The sequence below is a fragment of the Chenopodium album genome, chromosome 2 (genome assembly GCF_948465745.1).
Source record: "Chenopodium album chromosome 2, dcCheAlbu1.1, whole genome shotgun sequence".
In the NCBI taxonomy this organism is placed as follows: domain Eukaryota; kingdom Viridiplantae; phylum Streptophyta; class Magnoliopsida; order Caryophyllales; family Amaranthaceae; genus Chenopodium; species Chenopodium album.
Genome location: NC_137835.1, coordinates 9,753,212 through 9,772,150, shown reverse-complemented (window position 1 = coordinate 9,772,150; position 18,939 = coordinate 9,753,212). Strand labels below are relative to the sequence as shown.

Sequence of the window (18,939 nt, the reverse complement as noted above, 5' to 3'; positions counted from 1 at the left end):
ATTTGATAAACTTCTTGTGATAATGTGTGACTTAATCATGCATAATGATTTACATACACTACTTTTATATTTTCACAGTATCTTAGTAGTTAATAAATGTGATTTCTAAAAATTGAGTCTTTATTTCATAGATCAAATGTAATACAATGCACCAAAAACAAGAGATTGAGAAAGTGGTATTTGATTACATTCGGCCAACGATATTATATCTAGTACATGTACAATGAGATGTGTTAGATTTACCAAAGTAATTTTCATTGTTATGATTTTATCTAGTACATGTAGTCATGTACAATGAGATGTGTTAGATTTACCAAAACTTAACTTGGGTGCAATCTTTTGTGTATGAAGCTATTTGTAGACTAAATTTATCAGAATTGAGACCCTAAAATTTTGAAGTCTTGTACTTGACCACCTTAACACTACAAACTTCCTCTGTTTTTTTTATTAATTGATAATTTTTTTTTAACAATGATATTATTCACAAAGCTACTTGGACTTCGATCTTTATGTGATTTACTTATGAGTTATTGAAGGTTGCTAAATTAATCTCAAATCTATAAATTCTATATCTCAACTTTTTATACTTAGTAAATTTTATCTATTGATGTTCAAAATCATGCATTGACAAAATTGCTAAATAAATGGATCAACCGAAATGAAACAAGGAAGTATACTCTAAGTGACTCCCTTGCCACTTCCCAACAAAGTACTTTAATACACTATACATCTATTTTCGCTATCTCCATATGTACCTAAATATAAATGGACATTCACGTAAAGATGACACTGAATTGGGCCCGTCTAAGCACGAAAAAGGATGACACAACATAACATGATGCCACCACATGTGCATCCGATCCTGGATTGTAAGCCTACTTTATTTGGGAAAAACATGACAAGACACAACATGTCCTATCTTGACTTAACAAAATTTGGCTTAGGCCTGTTAGCACGACAAGATGGCATGTGGATTTGGGCAGTACACGAGCTGCCATCCTTTTGAAGTTGGCACAGCATATAGCTCGCTAAGCCTAGCTAAACCCATAGACGTGGGCCCAAACGAGACACAGGTCACAACCATAATTACGTTATTCATGTGGTCTGAATTGTAAATTGTATACTCCTCTCGATTCATATTGATCTTCCTATTTTGACTAATTTTGTCTCACAAAAAATTCCAAATTGGAAGAACAATATGAAATGAAGGAAAAAAAAAATTAATTAAAAGATAATCTTGTATAATTAAGCCCACCTCAATGCAACCACGTGGCAACAGTACTCCAACCACATGTCAACCTAAGACAAGTCGACGAACCCATAACGACGAGCCAATAGAAAACAATCCACCTGGCCAACTCAATGACATGGCAGATTAACTACCAAAATCAAAAAACAACACCAACAAGAATTCCAACAAATAGAGATCTTTTTTGAAACCCTCTTTCATTTCCCTCCACACAATCAACCATTTGCCTTATCTCCAAACCCAAACCAAAATGCCCAGAAAACTCCTTTACCATTATTCCTTTCAACTACAACATTATGCTCTTTTCTTTGAGCTCAAAAAATAATAATTAAAGGGTAAAAAAAAAAAAACAATTAGCATTTTAAGCTAAAAAAATGGCTTCCAAACTAGGTGTAGCAGCTTTAACTTCACCTAGGATTTTTACTGCTCCAACTCCAAAACGCGCAGTTACAATCTTCTCTGCTTCTTCTTCATTCAAGGATGCTTCTGCTCAGTTCATGGGTGTTCGCCGTCTTGCGGTTCGACGTAGATTCTTACTGCTTACCCCCAACGCTGCTACTGATAAACAAGGTTTTGCCCAAATGACATCTTTACATATTTTATTTCTTGTTCAAATATCGTTATTCTAATTTTTATGTTATCGTATTGAATATTAATCCGACCATTATATTTAGATGTTAAGTTGTTAATCTTAGACAATTACATAGTTTATATCATTATATATTTGGTCATAAAATTATTAATATACAAACGTTTGATCAATCAAATATATTCTGAGTTTATATATACAATGATGATTTAGATCATGCAATTAAGTAATTAGCACTCCATATATAATGATCATGATCGCGATATTAGTGATAAGGGTACGATAAGGATTGTATTGAATTTTTGAGCTCAATGTAGTCCTCCTTACTCTGCATCAATTCAAATTAATTTTTTCAATTAGTAATTTTATTCTACTAGTATAAAAAGCTTGGTATAATCAGCAATTCCCTGAGAAACATGTTACTTCTGTGTTTTAAAGTAGTTCTGATGTGAAAAATGAGAGCTGAAAGTCAAGTCAATGTAATTTACAGGTCAAACTGAAGCAGAAGACGAAATGGTAGACAGTAATATGTTGCAGTACTGCAGTCTTGACCAGAAGAAGGGAAAGAAATCAATAGGGGAGATGGAACAGGAATTCTTACAAGCGCTGCAAGTATGCATACATTAACTTTCTTTGTTTTCGCTGCATCTTTAGTAGTCAGAACAAAACATTTGAGTTCAGACATTATAACACGAACTCTTTTTCTGTATCAGTCATTCTACTATGAGGGAAAGGCTGTCATGTCAAACGAGGAATTTGACAATCTCAAGGAAGAGTTAATGTGGGAAGGAAGCAGCGTAGTAATGCTAAGTTAGTTTCAATGATACATTGTCAAAACATCTGAAGTTATTCAGTTGTTTCCTGACTTATAATCATGATGCTAATAGGCGTAACTTGCTTCATTTTCTTGACTAATTCATCAAACAGGTCCTGATGAGCAGAGGTTTTTAGAAGCTTCCATGGCATATGTCGCTGGAAATCCAATTTTGTCTGATAAAGAGTTTGATGAACTAAAGCTCAAACTTAAGGTCAGTATCTACAAATACTCAATATTATGACAGCTCGAAATAGATTTCTTTCTTGTCAATTGTTTGAAGTATTTTTCTTTACTCGTTTTATCTTCTGACCTGTTGTCAATTGTGCTTGACTTGTTAATGCCCTCACTTTTTTTTCAGACGGAAGGTAGTATGATCGTTGTGGAGGGTCCTCGATGCAGTCTTAGGAGTAGAAAGGTTGGCAATTTTCCATTAGCCTCTTAATGCTCCTATAGCTGTGGTGTTGATGCATGTATTGCTTTCTTGATTATTAACATGCTAATGTGTTAAAAAAAAATTCAGTATTTGCAAGATAAGTAGCTGACATTGTTCGTATGTATCTTTCATATTTTCTTTCAATGTCCTAGAGTCCATGACTCCATGAGGATTTATTTCTTTCTAACAAGCTCTCATTTGACAGGTTTACAGTGATCTCACTGTCGACTACTTCAAAATGTTCCTGTTGAACGTTCCAGCTGCTGTTGTTGCCCTTGGATTGTGAGTATCATGTTGATTTTCTGAAATCTGTTTAGTGCACTCTCTCCCTTTCCTGTCAACATATCAGCCTAAGTTATTCAGACTCAAGCACCCATGTCATGCATGCCATTTGTCCACATATAGATACCAGACTGTCATAATAATATTTTCAATGGTTGATCGGTTGATCCAAAAGAAGTGTTAGGTTTCAAGTCTATACCTAAGTTGGAGTGTCGAGGATCTGACACAGGTCCTTGAGATGAATTGATGAGTCTGAGTAACATAATTAACTTGTTTGTATCTGTCACTAGAAGAATTACATATGATCGATTCTGAAGTGTAAAAAATGACTCAACACTTGAACAGGTTTTTCTTCCTGGATGATTTGACTGGATTTGAGATCACACTCCTGTTGGAGGTAATAACCTCACTTCCTGTTGCAAGAATCTCAGAGTTGTCTATCGAAATTCCTTCGTATCTTTTCATCAGTAGCTTCGACAATTTGATCATTCTGTTCTGTGTTAATGCAGCTTCCAGAGCCTTTCAGTTTCATTTTCACATGGTTTGCTGCTCTGCCTGCAATACTGTGGTTATCTCAGGCCATTACAAAGCTTATTGTTCGAGATTTCCTCATTTTGAAGGTAATGCTCCACAAATTTAAATCATACTAATCTGATTTTTGTGTGCCAAATTGTGTGTAACACTGTTACCGTCTACTAGGGTACTTGTCCTAACTGTGGTACAGAGAACCTCTCCTTTTTTGGGACTATTCTTTCGGTTTCCAGTGGTGGCGCCACCAACAAAGTGAAATGCTCAAAGTAAGAAAAATTATACTGCTAAATCTGCTTGGAACAATAGACTTACATTCTTTCCTGTATAATAATCACTATGAAACATCTTCTGCAGCTGTAGCACGGAATTAGAATTCGATTCAAAAAAGCGTCTATTGACAATACCAGAAGGAAGCCAAGCTTAAGGAGAAGGTATACACATTAAAACTGCCTGCAAAGTGCAATCTCCTGATATCAGTCTGCTGAAGTTAATGAGTTGCTCACCTGTTTGGCTAGTTACACTAATGTGTTAAATTTTAAAAAGAAAAGCGATTGCATGAATGAACCCATGTTTGTCATGATCCTTATACGAAGTATTAGTTTTATGAAAACTGTAAATTGAAACAGTTTGAATATTTTTAAATAGTTAGTTTTCTCTATAATAAACTATTTCCTCCGTTCTATTTGTTGGTTACGTTCAGAAACTTTTTGTGAGAAGATAATGATCAAAGCATAATCAATAAAAAGGAACGGAGGGAATATACATTAGACCCCAGATAGATTGGAAAATATAAAAAAAGCACTTTAATCATTTTCAAAAATATACCTCTAAAACTTAGGAATATTCAAATATATAAAATGAGTAAAATTTCTTATTATTCATGCCAAACTAGATGATTCTTAATAAAATCATAATCTTTTTGAAGATTGTTTTTTGCAGACTTTGTGCAAGCTATTGAAGTGCATGTTCAGCCGAATTACGTTATACCAGTGGAATATGATGTATTTCTTTGAAGATTGAAATGGTTAAGATCAACAGGCTCTTCTGAACTGCTTGTCGCAAATTTGTAGGGTGTAATAGTTCACAAATAAATTTCGGTAACCTATGTATATTCCAGTAAACTTCCTGCATACTAGAGGCAGAGTAAAAGTGAATATTTTCTGTATGTAATTCTTATACAGGCTCTTGAACCATTGGATTCGAGTGAAACAAACAACTCAATTATATGTTCATGTAAATGTCCTCTGATATTGTACACGATTCATGGCACAAGCCAAGGCAGAATGATAAGAAATTAAGCAAATGGATAGTTAGAAACTAATTGAGGCGTTTGCTATTATCAGCAACTTCATTTAGGCATCTTTTGAATGCTATAAAAACAACTGATAAGAGTTTGACACAACTGTTCATACTAATATTAAAATTTGAATACAAGAAGAAAACTTAAGCAATGATTGATGTAATGCTGTTATGCCAATTTTCGGGCATAACAAACCACCTCAACCATGCGTAAATAACTTGTACACTGGTTGAGAACATCTATGCCTCAGTAACATTGCATCTGCAGCCATCAGATGCAGCCATCCCTGATCTACTCGATTGATACATCCAAGTAATCTCCAATCTACAAAATATAATAAACAATCAACATATATTCCGAGAAGACAACTATATAGAAACAATTGAGGCTTTTGATCCATTAGAGACATAGGATATGTAATGCCAAAGTAAGATTTAAACCAAGGCTTTGTTGTCATCATAATCAAATGTTACCTGGAAGTATATTTCAGCCAAGGCTTTGTTGTCATCTAAGCGTCTCTTATTTCCATTCGAGAAGGTTTCACCCACCTAAATAATGTTGAAATATGCTGTTAAACTTAATCAAACTCAAAGAGTATGTTCATATTTTACTGACATGTCAAATTTCCACAAGGACGGAGAAAGATCCTAGCACCTTAATTTAATTAATTTTCTTTTATTGTAGTTACACACACACATATTGTAAACAGGAACTGATGTCCCACTTTATATAGACAAATCTATGAAGGACAAGTGAGAAGTCTGAAAACATTGAGAGACTAGTTATAGACAATCTAGAGGATGCAAAATATACCTTTTTTACTTGCATACGCCCATTTTTATCAGGATATACAACTGCAAATGACAATTTTGCATCTCGTCTTCGGGCAGCTGGAGAAACTTCCTTCACCTGAAGGTTATAACAATCAATATCACACATGAAACCTATGAATGAGGGAAGGTAAAAGATAATATGACTAATACGAAGAATTAAACAAATGTTGGCAAACATACAAGATCAGTCAACTCTCGAAGCGTAGCATCCATCCAAGTATATATTTGAACCTCATCCTTGGGTTCCTTGCCTCTCACTGAAAAATCTTCTTGGGTATGGTGACCTCCAATCTATAAGAACAGAAATCAAATTTAAATTCAGCTTAATTGCCAAATAAATCAGTTCAACAAACCAGGAAATGCATACTAGAGTACAGCAATATATTTTAGCAATATCATTAACATCAGCTCATCAATATCATATAGTCTCATGGAGAAGGAAGATTTTTGGAGAGACAGACTGACAGGAATATGATGCAACAACTATTCATTTGCAGCACTGCAAGCATATGATATCATTTACTCTTCCATAGAGAATTCAATCATTCCTGTACCAGCTTCATTTTAAAACATTACAACTGACAACATGAAGGTCATTGATATATGACATGCGTGTCCCAGATTTCTTTTTACAACAAGGACAAGACACATCTTTAGAAATACAGTACTTCTTAGAAGTCCAGTACTTCAATAAGATGTACTAAAATGATAGGATTAGCAGTCACTAAGATCTTATACCCAGCAGATAAGTAATTGTCTAGATTCATATAGCATTTCCACCCATGAGTAAGACACTTCTTTCAATTTCTCTATAAGTTAATAATCCAATGAAATTTTCATTCCAACACTCAAAAGTTTATAGACTATATATTCTAAACTACTCGTGTATCTCAAATTTGAGCATGAGACAGCACTTTTAAAATGTCATCAAACAGTCTATTAGGTTAACATCTAACTAAAAAAAACAATTAATAACGAATCAGAGTATTCACTTTATTGAAAGTTTCAGGGTTAAGCAGTTTCACAAATATATGAAATCCCTAACTCCGTGCAACATTGTATCAAGAAAATAGTGTTCTATAATAAGAATGCAGAATGATAAACAAAATGTAAACAGAAATAGATAGCTGACATAATCCAGGATCATTGCAAACTACAGACTAAAGGATGATCACTAACCTTAGTGAAAACCCGAAGCAACAATGGACAAGTCTGCATTTCAAAAGAACAGAAAGTCATACAACAAAATCATACTAAATTGATACAACAAATTTGATACTAAATCATACTAAAAGGCAAAATCATACAACAAAATCATACTAAATTTAGGGTTACATTTCAAATTTCAACACAAAATCCTGGAGAGAGAGAAATTAAATAAAGCACAGCCGAAAGGTTATATTGATTTGCACTCCAAATCTTCCACGAAAGGCATACCATAATTAAGGAAGCCCAACATAAACAAAACTTGATAATTTTAAAGTAGGACTATGATAGAACGTGAAGGATAAAGTAAATAGCTATTAGCAGTTTCCACAACTTTTACTATGTCATACACACATATCACAGATCAACAGAGTCAAAAAGATTTGAGATATACAGATTTCGACTCTTAAATCTCACTGGTTCAAGTACAGTGCAGCAGGAACAAAATTCTAATTGAATCATATCTGTCAATATTAATAAATTGCACTTCCATTGATACACTTGTCAACTCTTACACATCAAATGACATCACACTAATTGCCATGTTTACAATGTGCTATGCTATGGCTAAATTAGCATTAAAAAAACGCAATGCTATGACTATAGTTCCTCAAGAGCCTCTAATCCTCAACATAATAGATAAGAAGAATATATGAATTGTCCAAAATATTTCGGAAAAGCTTCTTTCCAATTTTTATTAAAGGGGAAAGGCTCCTCAACAAGTCAACAGGCTATAAGAAAAGCTTGCATTCCCATATTTCTGAATCCAATATGCCTAAAATATAATAAAACCATCCCCAATTTTGATGACACCACCACATGATGACACTTACGAACATACCCAAAATTAAAGGTAAAAAAGACTATCGAACTCCTATCCCCTCAGCAAACTTAAATCACGATAACTGACAGCCACAAGATTATCTCAAATATGTGAACCCCATCCAAGTATGTAAGGATATCAGGCATAATTTCAAACACTAAGGCAAGAAAGGCTGCCTTAATTCCTTCATTCTTTCATTCTCTAAGTTAATGATATCTAGAAACTCGCAAACTCAATCAATTCACTGCAACTTTATGCTCAACTAGTCAGCTAATACCCAATATTCCAGTAGGGTGTTTGGCATATAGGGGGTAAGAAGATGCCACTTTCACTCAAATGCAAACAAATAATGCCTTCAGCTACCTAATAGGCAGAGAATATAACGATTACACACTTCCTATGAATTCAATCAAGCTAATTGAATCCTGAGTGATTCTACTTTAGTAAAGCATAAAATTTTAGGACTTTTACCATAGAATTGAGCCCAAAGCTCAAAATAATCAACAATTCTATAAAAAAAAATCGCCTTAACTCAATACCAACTTACAATAATTAACCCAATTAACCGTAAAGAATTTCAATTAAAACCAAACCCTGAATTTGGGGACGAATAAACAGAAAACCCTAAATCCCAAATTTCCAAATCAAGAACAATTAAAATCAAATTGGGGCCGATAAAAGTTGAGAATTAATCCAAGAATTAGCAGAAAAAGAAGATATGACGAGGAAGGACCTTTTCGCGGTCGACGGGCTGGAAACGGGCGCGCTGAGGAGGGGGGCCAGGAAAGCCTCGAGAAGGGAGAGGGGGAGGCGGTGGAAGAGGGCGGCCGGAGTTTCTAGGAGGTGGGTCACCGGCGCCTCCGGTAACTCTTTCTCTCTCCTCTCTGCTTCTTTTTCTCTCCATTGCTACTGCTGTGTGCGATACGGAGAAGGGAGAACTATGACTGTGAGTGAGTCGTTCGTGTGGGGGTTGTAATACTTGAATACTTGTAAATAGGAATGATGTGAAATTGTAATTGGGTTGGATTTTTTTAGCTAACTAGGGTGGTTAATGCCCGCGAGGCATACTGCAGCCATAGCTAACCATGTTCGTTATTTAATAGACCTATAGGCCATGTTTGGTAAATGACTTTTTGGTGGCTTTTTGGTTAGCTTTTGGTTTTTGGCTTTTTTATAAGGTCAAACAGCCAAAAAATGTGTTTGGTAATTGGCTTTTTAACCAGTGAAAAAGCTGGCTTTTTAGCCAAAATAAAAAAGCTGCTTTAAGTAGCTTTTTTGTTGTCTTTTGGCTTATTGGCCCACAAATTATCAAATAAACAGCCAACTACCAACAATTAATTTACCAAACACTTTTATAAACAGCCAACTTTATCAGCCAATTTCAAAAGCCATTATAAACAGCCAAACATACCAGCTGGTCAAACAAGCCAAGTGAACCAGCCAACAGCCAACCGCCAACAGCCACTTGCCAAACAAGGCCATATAGTGGCGGAGGCAGGATTTTAATAATGGTAGGACACTGACTATCGGAAAATTCTCTAATCAAGACTCCAAAACCCGTCTCCTTAGAATTTTCAATATAAAACAATCTAGATACAATTACGTAGTAATATAATCGTGAAGGGATGTTTCTTAATATCAAGATTAAAATTTATTTAACAATCGTATTTGTCAAACCTCAATTATAGAGTGACGGAATCCATCAAATGTTACCTTGGTCTATGTAAGGTGGTAAGAAATAATAATAATAATAATAATAATAATAATAATAATAATAATAATAATATGTCGGAAGTATTGTTTTTTATTTTTTTGAAGCAATAATAATAATAATAATAATAATAATAATATTATTATTATTATTATTACTATTACTATTATTATTATTATTATTATTATTATTATTATTATTATTATTATTATTATTATTCTTGCTTCAATTCAAAAAAATAAAAAAAATAAAAACAATACTTCCAATGGGTTCAAAATCATTAAACACTCTTCATATCAAGTCGCATGATACAAAATACTAACTAAAACTAATGATTTGAGTGTGCATATGTTAAAAGAAATATATATTAAAAAATTACTATTTCATTAATCTTAATTGGAAAAGTAATCGTGCTCAAATTCTAATTTGTATTTCTGCATCGGGTAAATAGAACATTTAGCACAAAATTTTTATAATAAAATAAAGGATGTTGGGCAAGGGAGTAGAATCCATGAACTTTGATAGAAAAATTAGTGTTCTAACCACTATTGGTAAGCTATATATAGTTTTACACTTTAAATTCTACGTAGTATTTAACTAAAAAAGCTCACTTAAACAACTTTTTTTTTTCTTTGGTAGGGCACGTCCCCTACCAGGACCCTAGCCAGCCCCGCCCCTGCTTGTATGTCACAAGCAGTATTAATTAGAGCTTGCAAAAACTCGTGTCATGTCGTGTTTATATTTGGTCCCGAATCAATTTTATGTTGTTCACAAAACCTATTAAAAACTATGTAAAATATAGGATAATTGCATAATTTGACCATTTTATCTAAATGAGTCGTGTTCGGACTGGTTTCGTGTCATGTCGACTTTGTATTTTCTCTAAATAAATTTGTGTTCGTGTCGAGCCAGTTTTGACCGTGTTGTCATGTCATGTCAAAATTTTGTCAGTTGTTTGATGAGTAAACTATATAATAAATTTTTGTAGGGTATGAATGTATACAAACTATTTTTAAGAGTTATGAAACTGAGGTACTTAACATTAATGAAGACAATTAAGTAAATTTTTGCAATGTAAATTTTTTAGAAGTCTTTTTAGAATTCTAGGGCAACCATGTATTCATGATTTCATGTACAGTTCTGCAATGTATTTCCATGTACTAATCATAGACGTGCGTTACGTTATGCATCATATTATTATCATACTTGTTTAGTTTTTAGGTCATATGTTTATGACATTTATTTGTTTAATTTCTACTAAAAAAACTCATTTTGTCCTAAAATGAATCTTAATTGTTTCTACTAAAAAAACAATAATTTATGAGATATTGCTAGATTTATTCAATATGTAGCGATGTAGTTTATATTATCATTTTATTTTATTTTATTTTATTTTTTTGTTTTTTTAATTGAAGGAAGTTTATATTATCAATTTGGTAATACATAACAAAAAATATTGATGGTTAAAAAACTGTGCAAAGTTAAAATGGTTATTATTATTATTATTATTATTATTATTATTATTATTATTATTATTATTATTATTATTATTATTATTATTATTATTATTATTATTATTATTATTATTATTATTATTATTATTATTATTATTATTATTGTTATTGTTATTGTAAGACAAGGAATATTTGAATAAGTTAAAGAGAACATTGATAAGCCTAAGGGTCTATTCTGATTTATTAAGCTGAGCTGAATTGAACTGAATTGATTGGAGGTGAACTGAACTGAACCGCACTGTTTATGGGAGTAGGAAATTAGTAACTGAACTGATTGGAGCTGAACTGAACTGAACTGAATTGAAATAAAGCTGAAAAGAATAGGCCCCGAGTTAATGTGACATCGCTTTTTTTAGCACATCAAAACATGATGACGACATACATAAATTGCATGATACATGCTATATAGTCCAATTCTAATCAAGCGTGTGGGTTGGCTCGAAATGGTCTAGTACATAAGTGTAATTGTGTAAACTCAGATGTTTTTAATCTATTAAAAGTCCAAACAGGATATTTGACTAGGAGATGGTGATAGGCTACGTGACTAAAAAAAAAATGTGGTGGTTAAACCTTAATTATAGTATAGTAGTTAAATACGTTCTGCTTGTTGCACATATTCTTAACAACAATCAAATAAATATATGAATCTACATACTATATCCATTCATTCTAAATAAAATAAGATTCTTCCTACCAAATAATCAAATGTCTTATTAGATAAATACATAATAAAAAGTATAGTATAAGTTGTTAGCACGTTGTTGATCCTTTGATCTTCCATCAGCAAAAACATTGAACATTTGTTTATGGACCGTATTAGATTTAATTTTGTGCATGCATATTCAATTATTCTGCCTTACAACTATTCGTGGGAGTCACTAAGTTTTAGTTACGTATGTACATTCCTATTTGTTTTGGCACACTATATAAACCATGTATATTTGTTATCTAAATCATCCAAAACTCGAACATCACTCAATCTTTCAAAAGTTATCTAGTAAGCAGATTTTGTAATCCAAAGTGCAACAATTTATCTTTCAAAATTATGGCTTCTATTTTGCAAAATTCAAGGCGATTTAGTCTGTTGTTTTATGTAGTGGTAGTATTAGGAATGGTGAGATTGTCAAATGGATATGCTACTCATTTCACGCCAAGCAAATGGAAATACGCTCATGCAACTTTTTATGGAGATGATAGTGCCTCTGAAACCATGGGTAAATTACTAAAATTTTGTTGTTTTTCCTTATTAATATAACATTTCATACGATAGCACATAACCCAATTTCTATATGCTAGTGGCATTGTGTATGTAATATAATATTAACTTTATATCACATAGGAATGGTTCATTTTCTGTCTTGAAGATAATATTTTACTTTTTATGTTGTCATGTAACTTTGCACTCATATGTATGCACTAAATAGGTGTGTATGAGCTCATTTTTTTGTGTGTAAAAAATACAACTAATAATCTAATATGCATAATTGAGCCTTATGCGTGCCTCTCTTTATACACACCCTAAGCTAGCTAGTTAACTAATAAATCGTTTATTATTAGAATGTATGAAATATTATATTGATTTTTCCCCCTATTTACAGGAGGAGCATGCGGATATGGAAATTTGTTTAACAATGGGTATGGTACAAATACAGCTGCATTAAGCACAATATTGTTCAACAACGGATATGGTTGTGGTAGTTGCTACCAAATTATGTGTGTTGGATCAAAATGGTGCAATAGGGGTCGTGGGCACGGCCCGACTTCCATTACTATCACGGCCACAAATCTATGCCCTCCAAACTGGGCTCAAGATAGCAACGCCGGTGGCTGGTGTAATCCTCCTAGAGCTCATTTTGACCTCTCCATGCCCGCCTTCAAGAAACTTGCCTTTTGGAAGGCTGGCATCGTTCCAGTCCAATACAGGAGGTAATAAACTATCCATCTACAAGCTCAATAGTACTCTTTTTTTGTGTATAAAGATAACAAAATTTTAATTTATAATGGTCTTTTAAGGCTTTTTTTGTACAACTGCAAGTCTGGTTTAAGTCGATAATTTGGTCAAAACTTGTTACTAATCAGTGAAAATAAAATTTAATTAATTTTATATTTATTGGTGACCAAGCAGGGTTCCATGCGCGAAAAAGGGAGGGATAAGATTTAGCTTCCAAGGGAACAACTATTGGTTGCTAACAACGGTAATGAACGTTGGTGGTGCCGGTGACATAGCCAAAATGTGGGTGAAAGGATCTAGAACCGGATGGATTAGCATGAGCCACAATTGGGGAGCATCATACCAAGCTTTTGGTCAATTAGGAGGCCAATGTCTTTCTTTCAAAATCCAATCTTACTCCACCCGTGAGACAATTGTTGCTTACAATGTTGTCCCACCTTATTGGAGTGTAGGCATGACTTACCAAGCTAAAGTCAACTTCCGATGATACAATTATCACCCTTGATTTTCTATGTTTATTTTTATTTTTCCTATTGTTGGTCAATGTTGTAGCAACATCGCCTATTTAGATGCAATGCCAATTGACCCTTGAATAGGATCTCTTAGTATGATTATGTTTAGTTCCTTCATTTGAAATCTTGTATCTTTAGTGTAGCCGATTGTGGAAATGAGTGGCTCCGAGATACAAAAGATAATGCAAAATTCACGAAATTTAAAGTTTTATAGTACGTCTTTGATTATCGGAAAATTTGTAAATTGCAGCCATTTAAAGTTCATATTTTGCAAATTGCAGCCATTTAATTTGAAAATATGAACTTTAAATGGTTGCAATTTGCAAATTTTCCTTGATTATCTCCAAATTTTCTTTATTGTATTTGTCTTTATACATGTTTTTTTGAAGTTGGTAAAATATTTATTATTCTTTTGATTAAGCCAAGTTAAATACAATATAATGACACTATATATGTCTTTTTTCCCCAAACAGATCTCCTATATAATCTTATGTATTCAAAGATCTTCCATCCTTGCCTATCACATCCCATCTTTCTCTCCCACCCCACCCTTCCTCACCATCCTAGTGCACTTTAAAGATGCATCCCTCATTATCCTTGCTTCAAACTCAATTTTGACGGTACATACTTTTTCCGATCATAAAATATCTTCCCATTTTAACTATGGACTTATGTGAATACTTTACTTTGATCATAAATATCTATATTTTCATATTAGTAAATAATGTAGCCATTATATATTAATAAACTCTTTATTGAGACGAATCAAGTAAGACTCGACATGAATATGTTATGTATAAGATATTGAGTGTAATTAATTTAGAAAATTATCTCAACTTTAAAATATTGTCAAGATATGTGAAAAACAAAAAGGATTGAAGGATGTACTATTGCATTGGGATTTATCATTAGATAATTCAACTACTGTATTAGCTAATTAAGGAGGATTAACTTTAACTACAAAGCTAATAAGGATTGCTTGTAGTATATGACTTAGAAGAAACCAAATGGAATTATAAGAGATGGAGCTACCTCTGTTTCATAATCATATTAACATCATACTTTTCACGCTTGTCAATGTAAATTTTTAAGCTTTAATATCTTTAGCTAATTGTACGTTTATAAAAATATATATATAAAGAATACTATATTGATACAACCTAGCAATACCACAATTTTTTTTAACAAATATTGATTCATAAATAAAAAGTCATACGACATATACAAAGATATTTTTATCAAACAAATACATGACAATTGAATCAAATAAAAATATCCGTTCAGCAAAGCTATGATCGTTGTTGCAAATCGTATATTCTTTATACCCTCTTCCACATCGTTGTGAATTACAGTCTTCTTCAATGAAGGGGTCTATATATCGATATGTTGTAGCCATGAAGAAAATGTTCGCCTGATTCATCTAATTGTAATCAAAAGATAAACCTCTTTTTCGATCTCGCACATATATGTACCCATAAAACAACTTTACAACAATCCATCAAACAAAAAGGCAAATCCTTCCTCAAAAGAGAGAAGATTTATTATAAACTTAGAACAACCAAAAACAAAGAGAAAAGGCAAACCATAAACAACGATTGGGGTTTTCCACTGATAAAAACCGATGAAAGTCCCTCCAAAATTCAACAATGAAGGATAGGGTTTTTGGAGATCGAGAAGAGAGAGGCTGGGGTTAGCAATACCACATATAATTATATTTCTCTTTACCTATAAAATGATCACAAACAATGTTCAACAAGCTAAGGAGTGTCAGAATATTAAATATTATACAAATTTTTGTATGTGGCTGGCCACATGGTGCGGCAAGGGTTACTTGTACGGTGTTACTGGTTTTGTCAGGGGTTACTTGTAGGTGTTACTTGTATTTTGGGGTTACTTGTATGGGTGTTACTGGTTTTGGTCGGGGTTACTTGTAGGGTGTTATTGGTTTTGTCAGGGGTTACTTGTAGGTGTTACTTGTATTCTGGGGTTACTTGTATGGGTGTTACTGGTTTTGGTCGGGGTTACTTGTAGAGTGTTACTGGTTTTGTCAGGGGTTACTTGTAGGTGTTACTTGTATTCTGGGGTTACTTGTATGGGTGTTACTGGTTTTGGTCGGGGTTGTTACTTGTAGGGTGTTACTGGTTTTGTCAGGGGTTATTTGTAGGTGTTACTTGTATTATAGGATTACTTGTATGGGTGTTACTGGTTTTGATCAGGTGTTACTGATTTTGATCAGGTGTTACTGGTTTGGTATGGGATTTTGGTCTGGAGTTACTTGTAGGAGTTACTCAAAATACAAGTAACACATACAAGTAACCCCACGATACAAGCAACCTCATAATACAAGTAACACCCTACAAGTAACCCATAGAAGTAACCCTAAAATACAAGTAACCCGTGCCGCACCATGTGGCTTGCCGCACTGAAAAACCTCTGTAAATATTAAGTGTTAATATCATTATTTGAAAATAATACTTCATATAAATACTCCTTCTGCTTTTGAATACATGCTCCATTTTTCCATGCACGGAGTTTTAGGAAAATTGGAGAAAGTAATAAAAAATATAGAGGTAGTGGAGTTACTTAAAGGTAAATTGAAGGAGAGAGAATATAAAGGTAATAAATATAATTTTATTGGGTCCCCCTAGTTAAGATAAATGAATTAAGTAATGTGAAAACTTTTCAAATAAAAAAATAGAGCAAATATTTTAAAAACGACCGAAAATAAAAAAGTAGAACAAATATTTAAAAATGGAGGGACTAATTTATTTATGCTAATACATAACAACATAAGAATCATTTACGAATCAATTAAATAAATTTTCTACATTTTGTGGTTGATATACGGAGTATAACATAGGTTGAACTTGGATAGCAATAAAATAAATTATTTAGAGCGACTTCAAACATACATTGAATATAAAATTGTGTTTATTTAGTTTTCTACATTGTGTTTGACGTATGTAGTATATAGTATGTTGAACATAGGTAGCAATAAAATAAATTAATTAGAGCGACTTCAAACATACATTGAATATGACATATTATAAATTAAACAAAGTCAAACAACAAAAACGTCGTTCACAAATACTTAAAAAAACTATTGTTACGATTGTTCCATAGGCCTAGGACACCAATGAAATTGACCCAATTACATGATGTACTAAATTGAAGGTAAGTAGGTAACATTTTTTTTTTTTTTGTTCTACCGGATTCTCTCTTTGGCCTAATCTAAATTCGGGGATCAGTTATAGGTGGTTAGGTTCCAGTCTCTTCCCAATTATTATTGCAACTTTACGGGGGATCGAACATGGGAGTAGGTAACATATTTTACCTTGACTTGACACCACAAAAATTGCACGGTTCATATTTTTATCTAATTGGTCAAGCAACTCAAGCCCATATTGCTTGTAAATTGGCTCAGCATGGTCAAGTACGTACCATGTCCATGTCTATCTATTCTTTTAACCTATTCAAAAATATAAAATTAATTTGGAGATGGTGATATGCTTCATGACTTTGATTTAATGAACTTTAATTTAATAAATGTGGTGTTTAAACCTTAATTTAATAAGTTGTGCATGTTGTACAAATTGCTAACAATATAATTCATGAAATCATATTACTAAATCAACTCATTATAAATAAAATATGATTATTCCTACCATATTATATAGATAGTCAAATATAACTAAATTTATTATAACTTGTTAGCACGTAAATAGCGTTGTTCTTCCACCGCCAAACATTGAACATTGGTGATTAACTAGACGAAACAACGTAGACTTAATTTTGTGTTTTATTTTCTATTATCTTGCCGTACTATTCGTGGGTGGCACTAAGTTTTGGTACTTAAGTATGTTCCAATTAGTTGTGGTGACACTATATAAACCATGAATAGCTATCTATATCATTCAAAATTCTTATATCTCTTAATTTTATTGTAAAAAAAACAAAATACTCTCAAAGTGTTTATTCTAATCTAAATTATGGCTTCACTTTTGCAAAAAACAATGCGATTTAGTCTGTTCATTTCAGTAGTGGCAGTATTAGGAACGGTGCAATTGTCAAACGGATATGCTATGAATTATAAGCCAAGTAAATGGAGCTACGCTCATGCAACTTTCTATGGTGATGACAGTGCCTCTGAAACCATGGGTATATATAATTAAATCATTATTTATTTGATTTATTTTATGTTATTTTATTTTATTAGTGTAATCCTTTATATACATGATGTCTAACTTCTATTTCCATCATATAATTAGTGATGGTGATTATTTTAACCCTCAAATAGCTTATTTAAATACTAGTGCTACATTAAGGTTAATCACTTAAAGAATTGTAGTATCTATGTTAGAATACATAATTTTTTATGTAATATGAAGTATGTTTAGATTTATGAGAAAAATTACTATATTTGATGATTAACTAATAACACTATTAACTTATAGACATACATGTCATCTCTCTTTATTTTTGATTGAGCCTATTAGGCTATTACCTATTTTCATAGTTTTTAACATAGTGAAGTTTTTCAACTATTATTATATGAAATGCTGATTTTTAATTTATATTATATATATAGGAGGAGCATGTGGATATGGAAATTTGTTCAACAATGGGTATGGAACAAATACAGCTGCATTGAGCACAGTATTGTTCAACAACGGATATGGTTGTGGTAGTTGCTATCAAATAATGTGTATCGGATCAAAATGGTGCAATAGTAGGGGTTATGGCCACGGCCCGACTTCGATTACTGTCACGGCCACAAATCTATGCCCTCCAAATTGGGCTCAAGATAGCAATGCTGGTGGCTGGTGCAACCCTCCTAGAGCCCACTTCGACCTCTCCATGCCTGCATTCAAGAAACTTGCCTTTTGGAAGGCTGGCATTGTTCCTGTCCAATACCGAAGGTAATAAACTAAGCTATACACCGATCCTAAATGTTCTTTTTTTTTTTTTTTTTTTTTTTTTTTTTTTTTGCTAAACCTAAGCTACATACTACAGAGTATTATGCATTAGAAGTTTCCCTCGTAAGGAAAGTCCCCTAATAGCCTCTGTTTTTCTAACCTCTTTAAAATAATAATAATAATAATAATAATAATAATAATAAGGAAAAAAAAAAAAAAAAGAGCTACATACTATTTGTTTTTAGTATTATTTTATAAAAATATCATTAATT

The 18,939-nt window shown here is 32.7% G+C and overlaps 3 protein-coding genes and 1 pseudogene across 4 annotated transcripts; 3 read left to right on the top strand and 1 right to left on the bottom strand.

Moving 5' to 3' along the window:
• Positions 1 to 1,450: 1,450 nt before the first annotated feature.
• Positions 1,451 to 5,133, top strand: LOC145595610 (PGR5-like protein 1B, chloroplastic). Of its 2 annotated transcripts, none has more exons than XM_081652027.1 (11): positions 1,451 to 1,819; positions 2,329 to 2,450; positions 2,552 to 2,648; positions 2,766 to 2,866; positions 3,014 to 3,070; positions 3,294 to 3,370; positions 3,716 to 3,767; positions 3,880 to 3,990; positions 4,070 to 4,167; positions 4,256 to 4,332; positions 4,841 to 5,133. In XM_081652027.1, the coding sequence occupies exons 1-10, from the start codon at positions 1,624 to 1,626 to the stop codon at positions 4,323 to 4,325; spliced, it is 981 nt and encodes a 326-aa protein (XP_081508153.1). In that variant the 5' UTR covers positions 1,451 to 1,623; the 3' UTR covers positions 4,326 to 4,332; positions 4,841 to 5,133. The 2 variants fall into 2 exon arrangements, with proteins under 2 accessions (XP_081508153.1, XP_081508161.1); XM_081652035.1 differs by having other exon boundaries at positions 4,827 to 5,133.
• A 97-nt stretch (positions 5,134 to 5,230) lies between these two features.
• On the bottom strand, positions 5,231 to 9,033 carry LOC145595626 (histone deacetylase complex subunit SAP18-like). The gene is made up of 6 exons (XM_081652045.1): positions 8,797 to 9,033; positions 7,214 to 7,246; positions 6,215 to 6,325; positions 6,015 to 6,110; positions 5,675 to 5,749; positions 5,231 to 5,525 (listed from the first exon to the last, which is right to left on the bottom strand). Exons 1-6 carry the CDS (start codon positions 8,965 to 8,967, stop codon positions 5,493 to 5,495), a joined length of 519 nt encoding a protein of 172 aa, XP_081508171.1. The 5' UTR covers positions 8,968 to 9,033; the 3' UTR covers positions 5,231 to 5,492.
• A 3,226-nt stretch (positions 9,034 to 12,259) lies between these two features.
• Positions 12,260 to 13,976, top strand: LOC145582649 (expansin-A7-like). The gene is made up of 3 exons (XM_081639632.1): positions 12,260 to 12,502; positions 12,887 to 13,214; positions 13,414 to 13,976. Exons 1-3 carry the CDS (start codon positions 12,334 to 12,336, stop codon positions 13,724 to 13,726), a joined length of 810 nt encoding a protein of 269 aa, XP_081495758.1. The 5' UTR covers positions 12,260 to 12,333; the 3' UTR covers positions 13,727 to 13,976.
• Positions 13,977 to 17,764: 3,788 nt separating this feature from the next.
• On the top strand, positions 17,765 to 18,674 carry LOC145568058 (expansin-A7 pseudogene; annotated as a pseudogene).
• Positions 18,675 to 18,939: the final 265 nt, after the last annotated feature.

Excerpts from the sequence above, each read along its gene's own strand:
- LOC145582649 (XM_081639632.1), top strand. The coding sequence starts at position 12,334 with ATGGCTTCTATTTTGCAAAATTCAAGGCGATTTAGTCTGTTGTTTTAT. Across the intron at positions 12,503-12,886 it reads TAGTGCCTCTGAAACCATGG|GAGGAGCATGCGGATATGGA; the intron begins GTAAATTACTAA and ends CCCTATTTACAG. Across the intron at positions 13,215-13,413 it reads GTTCCAGTCCAATACAGGAG|GGTTCCATGCGCGAAAAAGG; the intron begins GTAATAAACTAT and ends GTGACCAAGCAG.
- LOC145595610 (XM_081652027.1), top strand. The coding sequence starts at position 1,624 with ATGGCTTCCAAACTAGGTGTAGCAGCTTTAACTTCACCTAGGATTTTT. Across the intron at positions 1,820-2,328 it reads CGCTGCTACTGATAAACAAG|GTCAAACTGAAGCAGAAGAC; the intron begins GTTTTGCCCAAA and ends TGTAATTTACAG. Across the intron at positions 3,991-4,069 it reads GAGATTTCCTCATTTTGAAG|GGTACTTGTCCTAACTGTGG; the intron begins GTAATGCTCCAC and ends ACCGTCTACTAG.
- LOC145595626 (XM_081652045.1), bottom strand. The coding sequence starts at position 8,967 with ATGGAGAGAAAAAGAAGCAGAGAGGAGAGAGAAAGAGTTACCGGAGGC. Across the intron at positions 6,326-7,213 it reads TGCTTCGGGTTTTCACTAAG|ATTGGAGGTCACCATACCCA; the intron begins GTTAGTGATCAT and ends CTGTTCTTATAG. Across the intron at positions 5,750-6,014 it reads GGCGTATGCAAGTAAAAAAG|GTGGGTGAAACCTTCTCGAA; the intron begins GTATATTTTGCA and ends AACATTATTTAG.